The 15918-nt window shown below is 42.0% G+C and overlaps 1 protein-coding gene across 1 annotated transcript; it reads right to left on the reverse strand.

The window, feature by feature from the left end:
* Positions 1-792: 792 nt before the first annotated feature.
* LOC106980751 (olfactory receptor-like protein OLF3) lies at positions 793-5740 on the reverse strand. Its single transcript, XM_053217756.1, has one exon. It carries the CDS (start codon positions 3695-3697, stop codon positions 2744-2746), a length of 954 nt encoding a protein of 317 aa, XP_053073731.1. The 5' UTR covers positions 3698-5740; the 3' UTR covers positions 793-2743.
* Positions 5741-15918: the final 10178 nt, after the last annotated feature.

A 15918-nucleotide genomic window follows, 5' to 3' on the forward strand; every position in this document is an offset into this window, starting at 1 on the left:
CCAGAAATAAGGGAGCTGTTGAAGACACTAGTGTCATGTGGGGAAAAAACTAGGTAGCCAATTTGAATAGATTCTTTGGTAGCCAGAATAATGACCCCTAAAGATGCCCATGTCCTTCTGAACCTGTGAATGTTATTCATTCACATTCATATACAGAACCTGCCCTACATGTTAAAAGGAAACAGTAGATGCATTTATATTAAGGATCTTCAAGTGGGGAGATCATCCTGGATAATCTGTGTGATCCCAGACAAGGATCTGTATGGGAGCAAGGAGAAAGGCTCAGAGTCAGGAGAAAGACATGTGAGGATAGAAGTACAATCAGAGTCGGAGAGAGGTTTGAAGGTGCTGTGCCGACCTTCAGGGTGGAAAAAGGGGGCATGAGCCAAGGACTGGAAGCTCCCTTAGGAAGATGGGACAAGCAAGAAGTCAGATTCTTCTCTAGCCCTCCAGAAACGATACAGCCTCTGGACATCTAGATTTTGGCCTAGTGAAGCCCATTTCAGACTTCTGACCTCCAGGACTCTAAGATAATAATTTTGTGTTGTTTTAAGCTGCAAAACTTGTGATTTGTTACCAAAAGGAAGGACTCCCACTCAATAAATATGGGAATATTTGAACACCAATAGGGATAATAATTGCAACAAATAACAATACAGCAAATAAGTATACATTGATGAGTTCATCATGATTTTTTAAACATCTCTTGTTGTATTTTTAAAAAGTGGTAAAGAAAGGAAAAAAATAAAAAATGTATCCTGCCTTCCTTTCTTCTACCAACTAGATCTCAGGAAGATAAAACAGTAATGAGGAGGAAGTCTCTATCTATAAGTATTACAAATAATAAAGAGAAAGGGATGATAGAATACCACCACCTTGAAACCCCTAATAAATTAATGAAGCTAGGTGAGTAGTTTTCTACTAGGGGTGATTTAGCCATCCCAAGGGACATTTGGTAATATCTGGAGATTTTTCTGTTGTCAAAACTGGAAGTAGGTGGGGAGGGGGCACAATGGCCATTTAGTGGGTAGAGGTCAGGAATTTGAAAAATACCCTACAATGTACAGAATCGTCCCCACAAGAAATAACCATCTAGCCCAAAATGTCAATAGACATTAAGAAACCCTGCTATTGAGAAACCCTGAGCTAGGCAATGTAATAATTGCAGTAAACCCTAGAAAAGAGAAACTGAACACTGCGTCCTTCTTGACAGAAGTACATGCCACCATCTGAGAAATCTAGCCAGAAAACGAAATACATTTAAATCTGATCAAGACTTCAGATCTAACAGGAGATACAAGGTCAATGGAACAAGCAAAACCACACTTAAAAAAATCCAAACTGCATTGAAATCCACCTGGGAAAAACAACATTGTTTTATTCAACAAATAGTTCCAAGGGGAAAAAAGGAAATGTAGGGTGAACCTATAGATTAATCGGGTCTTCAGAGACGTAGTAGAAAATGGCCACGTACGGATCTTATTTGGATTCTTTTTGAACTGTAATTTGCATACATATTTAGGGATTTGCTTGTTTTTTACAAAATACCTCAGTGATGTTTTTATGGTTATTAAATAATGAATAAGACTTTAATTCTCAGATATTTTTTAGGATCCAAATTTTTAAAAAAGTTTTATTTAATGGCCTTATTATTTAGAACATCATTTTATTTTGCCCCTGAGTCAACAGTACTCTCCTCCCTTATACTGAGAATGCCAGCTACTAATGAGGAATGTCTGTTGTCTCAAGGCATTCACTTATATTAATTAATGAGAATTTAAATTTCTGAGAAAAGACAATCTTGAGGGGGAAAAAGTCTATAAAATGAAAAAGATAAAAAACTTAACACACGGAATATAAAACTATACTCATCTGTTTCTACATATCTGAGAAGCCAGTTCTTAACATTTCTTCTTCCTGAAAAATGAAGATCTGGAAAACCCTTTAGGTGGTCCCAAACAAGCTAAGTTGCTGGAAGAGAACAAAGGGCTCTTGGCTCTTCGCGGGGCTTGAACCCACGAACCATGAGGTCATGACTGAGCTGAAATCAACAGTGGGGTTCTTAATCAACTGAGCCACCCAGGCAACCCCCCACCCCTGTCTAATGTTTCCATAGTGATTGTGGAGCGAAACAAGACGTTCAGTTGATGCTCCTCCACTGAGGTACCTTCATCAGGCAGACGAGATGCTGTGAGCACATGTAGCAGGTCCAGCACAAAGCCATCTTAACAGCCTTGAGAGCATCTCTCTTCTCAGAACAGTGACTCACAGTTACTGGATGTGGCTTTATATGTCACACATTATTGTTAAGTGAGTCTAAAATATGAAAACGTTTTAGTTCCCAGTAGAAACACAATTACCTTGTACAAAATTTGGATAAATAAGAACCAGTGGTCCAAAGTAAGATCCATGATTAGGCCCATGATTACAAACAATATGACAAATCAAAACAATAAATGTTTTTCTTCTTATTACCCTCAGGCCATATGAAAGGAGACTGAGAGAGTGTGGGAAGTTCTATTACAACAGTGCTTAGCTCCACTGAACATGCTGCTGTGACATAAAAATATACCCACAACCCACACCCCAACCCAACCTCCAGCCTCCTACCCAGCATCACCAGTACATGTGTCAGCATCTCCTTCCTGGTTGCCAGGGCAATGCAGGTGATGCCTGCCATATCTGAATTAAGTGGGAGAAAACACAGGCAAAGCTCTTTTCTCTAGCTAATGCTCAGGATTTATCAAGTTGCCAGTTTTGACGTTAATCCAGATAACTGCCCTAGTAGTTTCTGCCAGGCACCCTTCACCTCCTTATTCCTTACGCTATAAATCATAGGGTTCAACATGGGTGTCAAAATGGCATAGAAGAGAGAGGTCAACTTCTCCTGAAGAATAGAGGGGCTGGAGTGGGGCTGGATGTAAGTGAAAATGGCCATGCCATAGCACAAGACCACCACTGTGAGGTGAGATGCACAGGTGTGGAAGGCTTTCTTTCTTCCCTCTCTGGACTGGATCTTCAGGATGGTGGAGATGATCTGGATGTAGGACAAGAGGACCAGGCAGAAGGGTGTCATCAGCAAGACAATGCTAGAAACCATGATCGCGATCTCATTGGAGGAGGTGTCCACACAGGCCAGTCTGACCACAGCTAGGAGTTCACAGGATATGTGATCAATATACTTGTTTGTGCACATGGGCAGCTGAAAGGTGATGATGGTCTGCATGAGAGAGTTGAGAGAACCACTGACCCAGGATGTGATGGCCAACCTGGTACAGAGCCCTCCATGCATGATGACCGAGTATCGCAGGGGGTCGCACACAGCCACATAGCGGTCGTAGGCCATCACTGCCAGTAGAACAAACTCAATCCCACCCAAGCCCAAGGAGAAAAATAACTGGGCTGCACAGCTCACAAATGGGATTGCTTTATGTTCTATTAGAAGATGCACCAACATCTGGGGGATGATGCTTGTGGCATAAGAGACATCAACAAGGGAGAGGTTGGTGAGAAAGAAGTACATGGGAGTGTGGAGTCGGCTGTCCAGTCTGATCAGAAGAACAATGAAAAAGTTCCCCAGCACTGTCACCATGTATGTGATCAAGAAGAGGACAAAGAGGGAGACCCGTGTGTCCCAGTCACTGGACAGGCCAAGGAGTATGAACTCTCTCACATAAGTCTGGTTACCCGTTCCCATTTAAAAATATGAAGATTGTTAATCTGCAAAGAGAGTCAGAAACAAGAGAAGTGGTTGAATCAAAGAATTATAAAAATAACTTTTTATGAGTTCATTTTATATACAGTTGGCTAGCCTTAATCAGATGTTTGAGACCATTTGTGGGCCAAGATGATAGGCTTTATTCCAACATATATCTATTCTGTACCAGAGGCAGCCCAACACCTTAAAAGGACATGAGGCGGTCTCAGGAAGACCCAGTTAAATCCTGGAGATAATGCACTGCAATTTTAGGAGCTCACATCTTTGCCAACTTACCTCAGATTGAGAGTGAGGGGAGTTTGGTAGGTGATAGTAGTAGGTAAAATGATAATGAAAAAAAAATCTGGTTGAAAACTTACAAACACTACCTTAAATATGTCAACTAGGCTCATCATGATAAAATGGATAAATCTATTACAAGAGGCAGGAACTCACTCTTTGGGAAGAAGCAGGGACTGTGGAAAGATCTAGAACTAGAGAAACCAGGTTTGTAATATGGTTTTATTTAGCAGCTTTGCTAATGTGGCTTAGGAACAAAATTTTATGTACAAAAAAGGATAATATTATGCAACCCTCAAGTACTTTCAAGCTGAAATGTAGGTAACTTTGGAGAAAGTACTTTATGGACTGTACTGATAATAGTAGTTCGATAGTAGTCTGAATATTAGTAGTAACATAGCCTCTGCCTTGGAGTAGATAGAATAGCAAACAGGATTTTCCCATGTATAACCTCCACAAACTCAGATATAAATGAAATTGGAGGCATTCTTTAATAGAACTGAGGGCTTTGGGATCATTGGTCACCCTGAGGACCTGGGAACACTTTGTTCTTTTTTATAGCCTTGATCTCTTCAGTCTTCAGTGAGATCAGAAAGGAAAGGTAATTGTGATCATATCTTGTTCTTTTTGTTTTTCTCTTTTTAACTTGATATTCTTAAGATTCTACCTCTGCATATGGGCTCAAAATAAAGGAAATGAGAGTATGGATATTTGGCTTTCTATTTACAAGGCCGAAAGGGAAGCAAATGTTCATCCTTGACCAGGGTAGAGTAGCATATATGCACAAATATACATAGATGTATGCTGGAATGGAGCTTCTTTCGTGTTTTCTTTCATCCCAGAAGGGTTCTTTAAGTAGAACTACATGTTACAATATCAACTTTGAACATTAAACAGAAACTGTTCAAATTTTTTTAAAGTTTCTTATAGGATTGATTCATGCTCATTATGACTCCATGTCTGTCCATTCCCTAACTTTCCTTTCCTTGTGGTATACAAAATAAGAGAAAGTACAGGATAAGGGCAGTAAGAGGACATGAAGGCAGAAGCAGAACCCATAAGTGTCTTGCCAGGGTCTGTGAGAGAGAGGAGAAAGGCAAGACTTTCTATGCCTCTACTCTTACCTGATAAAGGACGAAACAAAATAAGCAGTTCTCCAAATGCCCACCTCTTTCATGGTTCAGCCACATACATTTTTATAAACTCTGCTGGCATCTTCCTCTAACCCTGATCTGCCTTTCAACTCCTGTATGATGATCCTTCCACCACCACCCCTCACTTTACTTTCCTTCCATCATGGTCAGGCCAAAACAACATCTACGTACCTCAAGGGTGACTTTCAGATTTAATTCTAAAACCTCAAGAGAAAAATCTGTTCACTAATGTTGAATTTGAACAAACCTGCAACAGAAAGTAGACATTTCTTTTTCCATTCATTTGGCAAACATTTGTGAAGTGCCATTGCTGCTAGATGCTGGGATTTCAAAGTGAATAGGGTGTTTCCCTACACTTAGAGCTCATGTGGATGAAAAAGACACAGAACAGATGGTCATCACATCACTGCCCTCCCACCATTGCAATTACAGGCTGCCTGCAGAACAAGCCAGCCCATGACTCACTCTGCTCCTCTCGCCCACCCTGCACATCTCTCTACTACAGTCCTTGTCTCGTGACAAATGAGTGATCTGCTCCGAATCCATTCTCTTTTGCTTCCTGGGACCTGAAGCAAGCCACCCAGATACCCCGGAGCCTCATGGTTCTTCAATGGCACAATGTGGATAATATTGGCCAACTAAAAGGAGCTGAAGAGCCAATATTCCTATACTAATGACTGAATCAGGGCAGGTATCCATTATTTGGTTTTAATAGTGGATCTAACCTTTGATTTTATACTCTGTATCTCTTTCATCTATCTCTTTCAAAGAAGATCTTATTCCTTCATTTATTCCCTCTCTTTGCCAGCCAGGGGTTTCTCTTGCTCCTCATTGACCACTTTTCCCTCCTTAAAAAAACATACAACCTCTCAATATGGGGAGAGAAACCTTTGCTATTTATTCTAATTATTTCCTCTTTCACATCCAGAGTTCCCAAACGATTGCTATCCACTTGCTGTCACTATTTCCTCATAACATTCATCCTTTAAGCCATCAAAATGTGGTTTTCACCTTTACTAAGCCACAGAAATTATACTCTTAAAAACCACTGGTGGCCAAATACATGGGCTTTCATGTGATTTTCGCTGTTTAACTTGTAACAGCGTCAACTATTTTGCTCCTTCAAACTCTTGACTCTATCTTGTGCTTCCGCCCTGCCCTGACTTGCCTCTGATCTGTTATCTCTCATCTGCAGTCTTGGGGGATTTCTCCAAACTTTCCCACTCCACTGCTGTGAGAGTCTGGTCAGTTCTGGGCTCACCAACTGCACTGTTCTGCTTTTTCCCCCTGAAGGGATTGTAATTTCTAACTAAAATAATTGTGATCAACTGTGTGCAGTTCAGCCTCAGTTCTACGTTTATCTCCTGGACTCCCCTCTGGAAGGTCCAGATGCTTTCCCCAACGGCATAATGCACATCTTATAAATGTCTCACCAAGGCCTCCACTCATCTCCCCCTACACAGGATTCCTCCTGACGCCCTCATTTCTGTCAGTGCAGCAAAGGTTCTCCCACTTCCCAAACACATTCTTGCTGGACTTTTCCCTCCTCCTCCCCACTCCATGAGAGAAATCCTCTTTCTTTGTTTCCTTTATTACATATCCTCTATCTTCCCAGTGTCATTCACACTGACACTTGCCTTCATCACCCATGTCATGGAGTACAGGGCGTCCTTGTGAATTTTCCTGACTCCACCTCTACAGCTCCACCCTCCTACCCACTCCCTCCAAATCCCTCAGGAGATACAAATGTTTCCCCATCACTTCCTTGCACAGATCGTGATGTCTACGTGTCCACAGAATTAAGTTTTTCCTGGACAGGGGAATTTCCACACAATCCTCAATCTGGTCCTGTTCTATTTCTTTTATTTTACTATCTCTAGCATTTATCATCATACTCTGTATTTTACAACAAAGTATTTTATTAAAATAAGCTGATTAAAATAATACTGAAATAGTGGCACCTGAGTAGCTCAGTCGACTGAGTGTCCGACTTCAGCTCAGGTCATGATCTCATGGTCTGTGGGTTCGAGCCCCACGTCGGTCTCTGTGCTGACAGCTCAGAGCCTGGAGCTGCTTCGTATTCTGTGTCTCCCTCCCTCTCTGCCCCTCCCCTGCTCACACTCTGTCTCTCTCTCTCTCTCTCTCAAAAATAAACATTAAAAGAATTTTAAGTGATACTGAAATAGCTTACTGAAATACTGAAATACTGATAGGTTAGCTGGTTATTTTTAACCCACCAAGGCTGCTATTCATTTCCAAAGACCATGGCCTTATTTCAAAACCATTAATATCCAAATACACCTTTTGTCCACATTCATATAGTCCTTCTGGGGACTCATGGTAAACAAAGAAAACTTAAACAGACCAGCCTTTGGAAAGTCAAATGCAGGAGGAAACAAGTGTTCATCAGATGCTGAATTAACATGACCTGCAGTTACTACCATCACCTTATTATTTTGGGGTCAGTTCCACTTAAATACAGCTGGGTTGCTATCCTGGCCTAGGATAGGAAAATGAACTCAGTGCAGGATGAGGGACTTTGGATCTCATGACTCCTGTCAAGAGGCCGGAGCTTGGTCTTCTCAGATCTAACTAATTTATAGGCTCTGTAGCTCTCCCTAAATGTGTGCTTTTCACTTAAGTCAAAAAACAAAGGGGAAATGTGGGAATATTTGTTCCATTTGTCTGCATAAATAAGTCAACGGAAACCTTTTGGTACAAGGTTAGGCAGGCAGCTGATGTCCAAAAGCAGTATTGAACCAAAATGACCACAGTTAAGAGCCACATCTATTTAGTTCTTCCTCCTACACAGTGTGTTTTGTGTTCTCTTCTGAGAATCTGTCCTACCTCTGGATACTTTACCTTTTTTCCAGAATATTAACAATATTCTGTCAATAAACAACAGAATCCTATTTTACATATTTTCTCAACAAATCTCAAACCATTCTATGTTTTGAGGTATCATGGTCTATTCACAAATGAGTAATCCATGCTGCCTGCTCAGAAATAGTACTGAGGAATGACATCTCCTTGGACCTGATTCATCCTTGGTTCATCTCCTTGGACCTGAGCACCATGAAGGAAGAACTTCATGCCTCTGTTTTATGAATTATGGTGGATGTAGGGTAACTACTGTGGCCATAAGAAATAGAGCACGCTATGTGACTTAGTATGAAAGATGCCATAGAAATGCTCTATGAAAAATCTCATTACTAATGCCTGAAATCTGTTATTTTTATGTGTAACATCTCCTTTTGATGACATATTTAAATCTGGAAAACATTAAATGGAAAGTTTAAAATATAAAGCAACTGATCTTTTTGTGAACTGGTATATGAATGACCCTGACACTGCAGAAAAAGTCAGGGTGAAATGTAGACAGCAACCTCAAATTTTCCCAGTTAAAATATTACCTTTATAGACCTCCACTAAAATTAGCTCCAAGTGCCTCCTCCCATTATCCAGTAATTATTAGTTGCACAAATATCAGGACTAAAATATTCTCTCCATGACAAAGAAATAAAGACACAGAGCAGGTGAACAAATTTCTCACACAACACCTTTTATGTGACACAACACACCTAATTTAAAAGTTAAATTTTAGTCAACCATTATGATCTTTTTAAAAATCAAATCTATTCATTGATTCCATGGAAACGGTTATTTTTTTCTGTTATAAATTTCATGTAAATTCTAACAAGTTAAATGTTATTTTTCAATCCTATTCCACTTCTACCTCCTTAAATTCAACCACAATTCTTTTTCTTATCTTTTTCAAAAAAAAATTTTAATGTTTATTTATTTTTGAGAGAGAGACAGAGTGTGAACAGGGGGAGGGGCAGAGAGACAGGGAGACACAGAATCTGAAGCAGGCTCCAGGCTCTGAGCTGTCAGCACAGAGCTCAACATGGGGCTCCAACCCATGAACCGTGAGATCATGACCTGAGCCAAAGTCGGAAGCTTAACCGACTAAGCCACCTAGGCTCCCCTTTTTCTTATTGTTTCAATCTCCTACTATCTGGTGACATCTTTGGCTGAAAGTATATGTCATCTGAGCAAGAAGATGAACAGTGAACAATTCAGACAGTGATGCTTGCCAGTGTTAAAACCAGGATTGGTCTTTGTCTCCACGGGGCAGATAAAATTTGGCTGCCTCCCTTCATTTACAAGCAAAAAAGTTTCATGCCATCTCTGTAACTCCCTACACCAAGGTCTGCCTTCCAATAAAATGGTCCATGCTCTAAACTGCCCTTTCCTCTCCCCATCTTAAAAAGAATGTCAGCAAAGTCAAGATCTTAAGTCAAGTTAAATACATTTCTATTGGTAAATTCTCAGGAAGTAATTTTTGGTAAAATTTGTAAACACATTTGGGAGTCACGGAAGTGAGGCATCTCCAACTCATCTGTCATAATTTAAAATCTGACCGACCTCCCAGATGGGAGCTCCTTCCACGTTCACCTCCCTACAGCTCTGAAAGAGGCCTGAGAAGAAGGATATTATGCCTCGTCCCTTGTAACCATGTGTGGCTTCTCAACATAAAGTGCCCCATTGGCCTTTTACTACGTCCTCCCCAGATTCGTGCTCTAATAGAACTGATAAGGCCTTGAAGAACTATGAACAACTACTCATCAAGAAAAATGAGGAACCTGGCCCACTGAGAAAATCTAACAAGCACTAAGAGAATTTTTACTATGCTGGTGCCACACAGACAGGATTATTTCTTGTGGTTTTCCGGAGAGGTCTTCAGTTGCTGCTGCTCACATTTTAAAATCACTTCTAATTGCACTTATTTTCCATTGCCTCTAAAATACTTGATTACATTTTGTAAGGATGGAAATATTCAGAGTTTCACAAATGGGTGAAAAGTTTCACATACCTTTTCTGCTTACAACATTCATCGCCAAATTTACCTTCCTCCTGTCATGTGTAAACATTTAAAACTAACAATGTTTTCCAGTTCTTTTGGCTGGCTGCTTCAGTAAATTATCTTCTCCCTCTCCCCGTACATTAGGAAGGGTGAATTATTGATTTGAACAGACTCAGGAGGTATATGTACACTATAGAAGTATTCCTCAGGATCTCACTTCTTTCCAGAATTATATTTCAGAACAATATTTCTTCCCACCATTCATTGCCTATTCAAAGAGTGCATGGATGGACAAAACATTGAATCAGCCTCAAAAAAACAATCTGAAACACAGTGAGGCTTATGGGTAAGCCCAGGTATCCATATTGCACATTCATTACGGCAATAATACCCCACCGAAAAGGGGGAAAAGTCATAAATAAGCTTTATCTCCTCTGGAAGCTTTTTATGCATCATCTTTTTTAACACTCCATTGAGTCTTAATCTTACTTGCCTTTTTATTGGAGTTCTCTACAATTTTGCTGTGACAGAAATCCTGAACACAGAAACAAGCACATGAAGGTAAATCCCACAACTTACAGACATGTTTTGTCTCATGCTGGTCAAAATAAGCCAAAATCATACATTTACATACTTGAATCATCAATAGAAGTAGCACTTTAATTTAGAGAAAGATTCATCGGACCTAAGGCTAGACACTTAGATATTGTGTACATTTAATGCATCCATAATGGGCAGAAATATTTGCAACAACTTAGTGTTTGGAACAGAAAACCCAAGGACCACTTGGGAGGGTCCCAAAAAGGTTTTATATCCTCAGAAGGCAACAGTTTTCTACTTCCCATCTGGATTTGGCACCTGGAATTTCACATAAACAACAATTATTAACCCTCAGTTTCTCCAATATGTGCGATCCTCAAACCACCTTGATGACATATTTTATCATGATTTCACTCGGTAAATGCTCAGCTTCTTTGTAGGTCTTGTCCCCAGGGGGGAGTCTATGGCAGTACAATTCCCTCAGTCTGCTGTGTCCCCACAGTACAATCCCTCCAGTCCAATCTAGAGGAACTAACCCCAAAAATGAGAGTCAGGAGACCTCAGTTCTAGTCCCAGTTCACATTCAGAGTGTTGTAGGACTTGGAACAATCCACTTAACTATCTTACATTTCCATTTTCTAACACTGAAAGGAAAGTCAAATTACTTCATACACATACACTTTGGGAAGATTGAGGAAAGAGACTTCGTAGTTATTAATAATTTATCTTATTTGGAAATGTAATAACCTCCTACCACATGTTCATGAATGTAAGACATAACTATCATTTTATAGATCTGGGCTTTTCCCCTAGGTCCTCCCCAAATATGACGCAGAGCTCATCCTTGGTATCTTCAGTTTCTATATATGAATCATTCTCTTCTGCATCCCCACCATTACACGCTTTCTCTCTCTGTCAGTATGTATGTTCAGAACCAAGAACCTTTGGAACAGAAATGTATCCGAGCCCATAGCTTCAGGAAGGCAGAGCCACTTTACTAAATTGTTTAACGTATATTTATTTATTTTGAGAGACAGAAAGAGAGAGAGAAAAAGAGAGAGTGAGCACGACCAGGGGAGGGGCAGAGACAGAGCAGGAGAGAGAGAATCCCAAGCAGGCTCCAGGCTGTCAGCAAGGAGCCTGATGTATGGCTCGATCCCAAAAACCATGAGATCATGACCTGAGCGGAAATCAAGAGTCAGACACTTGACCAATTGAGCCACCCAGGCACCCGCCCAATTTACTGCATTTGCCATACTATTTACGATGAAAAGATTGGAACATCCGAGGGTCACATCCCTGATCCAAAGACCCGAACAAGTCAGAGCTGTTCTACTTCTGCCCCTCTAGACCCCTCTGCACACACCCACCCTCTGCTGGTGCCTCCGTTAGCACTCTCAAGCGTTGATTAGTGCCTAACACACAGGCGTGTCCACTTTCGTCCAAGTTTATGTTGGTTTCTACAGAACGCTTCCCTCCAACAAAGCCATGGGCCAGACCGATGAAGAGTCCCAGACTCCTCGGGCTCCTGGCTAAGGTCTCACCTGGGACTAGTTTCGATTGTGAGGGAAACAGCTACTAGAAATTCACAAGGGTCCCACAATCGGCTCCAATGCAAAGCTAATGAGGTGCAGCAGTGTTTGAACTAGCAACATGGGGTGGACAGACTCCCCTCAGGAGCTTCATTCATTACAGTGTCCATGGCTGACAGCACTCCCACTTCTCAAGGTCAGGGCCTCCATGCTGCCCTTCTTGTCCCCATAAAGCCTGTTCTTCTCCATCCTCTTCAAACTCTAACAATCCCCTAAAGCCAAAGGTCATTCCAAAAAGCCAAAGATGACAGCTTACTGAGGGTTCAGAATATTCTCCTGTAGCCCCAACCTGACATTTAGCACTCATGCCCCCTTTTTACTGAGCAGTGACTAGGTCTGCAACCACACCTGGTGAGGAAAAAATCAGTTATCCCCTTGGGCTCCAAGATACCCTCCTTTCTCCTTCTCCAACACAGGAGCATTGTCCTCATTCCCCTGACATGTGTGCGAAGAGCCCCCTGGGCCTGTGGCAAGCTTTGCAGGGAGGGACGCACACCCGAGTACATCTCTCACGGTACTAGTCAAGTTCCAAAAATAATAGCGCTGTAGAAACAGATTTAATGCTCCAAATAAGATCTACAAACATAGAGTCTTATGGTCTCCAGGAAAAAAAAAAGTAAAGGGGATCCAAAGTCATTAATAATCAATCTCCCTGTCAGCGAATCCTTTGTCCCTTCCTCTCCCAGTCAAATACCCAGTCCCTCTCAGCACCACCATGTACACATCCACGCACTTACCCACTGTCCACACCTCCCCCCTCGATGCTCACTCAGCTATCTGCTTGTCTGCTCAGCCACCCACTTAGGCATCCCCTCAGCATCTACATGCCACCTCACCTACTTCCCTAACGTCCAGGAGTTATCTCCCAGGCATCCTCTCTTCTCATCCATGTGGGTGTCATCCCGCTTGTCCACTCATTCTGCCATGTCATCTAACGCCTGACACCACAGCACCCGTGACTTTGACAATGCTGCTGTGATCATCCAAGCAATAGAAAGGGAAAGTAGAGATGCTTCTCTTTCCTCACCTGAGTTTCTGCACTCCCACAGAACTGACAGAATTGGTGGGATACTTTGAGGAAAGCTGGAAACATTCCATGGTTGGGAGAGCTGTAGTCACCGAACCCAGACGTTCACATCACTGCTGTTTTTCTCCACTCATCTGTAGACAACAAAGGAAACTCCCAAATTCCAAGCTTTGATAAGGAGCACTCAGTAACTTCTGCTCCAAACTTGGAGGGCCTTCTTTGTCATTCAACCTCCATCACTCAGGAAGTTATACCAACTTGGACTCCAAATATGTGTAGCATGGATCCTCCCTTTCCATTGTTAATGCTACTGACTACTACTGTTTTAGTATTTGTACCAAAGTGCCAAGTAATTCAGTGCATTTCAAAGTGATAGCCTTTATTGGACCCAGGCTCACTGAATCAGAAACTACGCAGGAAGGTCAGCAAACTGTGTCTTAATGAGTCCTTCAAGTGTTTCTAATAGAATAAATTTGAGAATGCCTGGAACAATTTATTTGTAAACCACCGACCCATTAATCCTTCATTATAACACTTTATTTTACCATTACCCACTTCACAAGTATTTGGCCTATAGTCTCCAGTGACCTGAATGCCACATCTCAACCAACTGAGAGAGAAGAGGTTCAAATTCAACCAGAATTTCAATTTTTCCCACTTCTCTCCCCTGTGAGCCCCCACTCATCCTACAATTCCTGCTTTTCCACGAACAGTAAATACTCTCTTCTGCCCAGGAAGGTCATCTCTAGGGTCTGCCTAGGAATTGAAATAGTTCTTTCAAGAAGCATTTGTGACAGACATAATAATATATACTATCAATGTGTAGGCTTGGTTTGCAAGGTAAACATGAATATAACAAATTATTTGCTCCAAACGCTATGCGTATAATTTGGGTAAGCTGCTTTCAGAGAAGCAGTTTATGTGACTTAAATTCCTGGGCTTAAAAATCATAATTTGCCATTTTAAATTTTACTTAACTGTAAATTATCACTCCCATCTCCCATTTATACTTTGTCTTTTAAAACACGCCTTTAAAAGTGAAAATATATCACTCTTGTACAGGATGTTTCTAGGGGCAAAGTGAGGAGGGAAACAGGGAATACATGGGAACTCTCTGTACTTCCTGCTCAATTGTGCTATGAATCTAAAACTGCTCCAAAAAACACAGTCTCCTAAGGGTACCTGGGTGGCTCAGTCGGTTAAGCACACGGCTTCAGCTCAGATCATGATCTCACTCTTTGTGAGTTCGAGCCCTGCCTCACACTCCCTGCTTTCAGCACAGAGCCTGCTTTGGATTTGGATCCTGTCTCCTTCTCTCTCTCTCTGCCCTTCCCCCCACCCCTGCTCATGCTCTTTCTCTCAAAAAAAAAAAATTTAAAATAAAGAAATTGCTATTATTTTAAAAAACCACAGTCTCCTTTAAAGGAAATAATATAAAGTTTTTCAGGTTGTTCTAACTCAAAAGTTTTGCAGTTCTAGGCTGCAAAAGGCTGGAAAGAACATCAGTTCCATCCTAAAAGAAGAGGGTAAACTGCAGAGTCATATCTAGTCCTGAAATCATCAGAAAGCTGAGATGCAGGCAACCCAACAGCATGAAATCTCAGGAAAGACCAGCACATGCAGGCAGAGATAGGACGTGAGGTCTCACTCACCTGGGCCAGAGCCTGGGAGGAAGACAAGCCTGGGAGAGTTGCTTTCACAAAGGGCTCACGTCGGGCAGTGGATTACTAGAAGCACAGAATGGCTGAAGCCACAGCAAAAAGAGGCCCACCAGCTCCTGGGATTTTCTCCACACACTTGGAACAGTCCTGGCGAGGATGTCAGGGAAGAGTAGAAAACCAGAGAAAGCCTCCTCCATGGTCCAGGTTTGGTGAAGGCACCACAGCCGCGCAGCTGCGGAAGGCAGGCCCTGGGCACAGGCTCCGTCTCCCTTTTGGAACAAAAGCCTGAGCCACTGGGGGGAGGGCAGCAAACTCTGTTCCCTCAGAGACGATGAAGACTCATTACTGAGGGAAGAGAACAGAGCAGGGGGAAAAACAACAACAACAACATTCTTTCATTCTTTCTCAAGGGTCCTTGGGGCAGGAGACCACTCTGTTCAGACAGGGAACCATCTCACCAGGCTGCAGGGGTGGAAAGACCACTAAGAAGGCCCCAACATGAGGCACAGCACGAAAGGATGTGCCTGAGACTGAGAAAGACCCAGGAGAAGGGGAAGAAAGCCTCACCCTCCATCACCAGGCCAGCAGGAACTGAGGAACAAGTCACAGCTGTTACCAGGGCATAGGGGAAACCTGCGGACCAACACACTGTCCACATGCAGCCTTACGGCCAGAGCCTAAAACTCAGGGTGGCTCACGACACCAGGGAAAGCCCTCCAACCCCTGAACACCCCACCCTCAGCACAAGAGAGAGAGAACGTTAATTTGCTGGTAGATGGGGACAAATACAGAACTCAAACCCAGCTCAACCCATGACTGTACTGATTGCCACACTCTCCTCAGCAAACAAGACCCAGGTCAGTCAGAAGAGATGTGCCCATTCCAACACATAATGCTATTTATCTTAGTTTATTATCCTGCATGCAAAATGTTCAGTTGTCAGTGAAAATTAAGAGGAAAAGGCAAGACAAAGTTCAGTGTCATTGAACAAAGAAATTAACAGAACCAGAATCCGATGTACTTGGTTAAAGATGTACTTGGTAAAAGGTTTAAATAACTCTCATACATTAAGAATCTACT

Source organism: Acinonyx jubatus, chromosome A2 (assembly GCF_027475565.1).
Source record: "Acinonyx jubatus isolate Ajub_Pintada_27869175 chromosome A2, VMU_Ajub_asm_v1.0, whole genome shotgun sequence".
Taxonomy (NCBI): domain Eukaryota; kingdom Metazoa; phylum Chordata; class Mammalia; order Carnivora; family Felidae; genus Acinonyx; species Acinonyx jubatus.

What these genes read in the sequence shown, in the direction of transcription:
- LOC106980751 (XM_053217756.1), bottom strand. Translation starts at nt 3,697, where the DNA reads ATGGGAACGGGTAACCAGACTTATGTGAGAGAGTTCATACTCCTTGGC.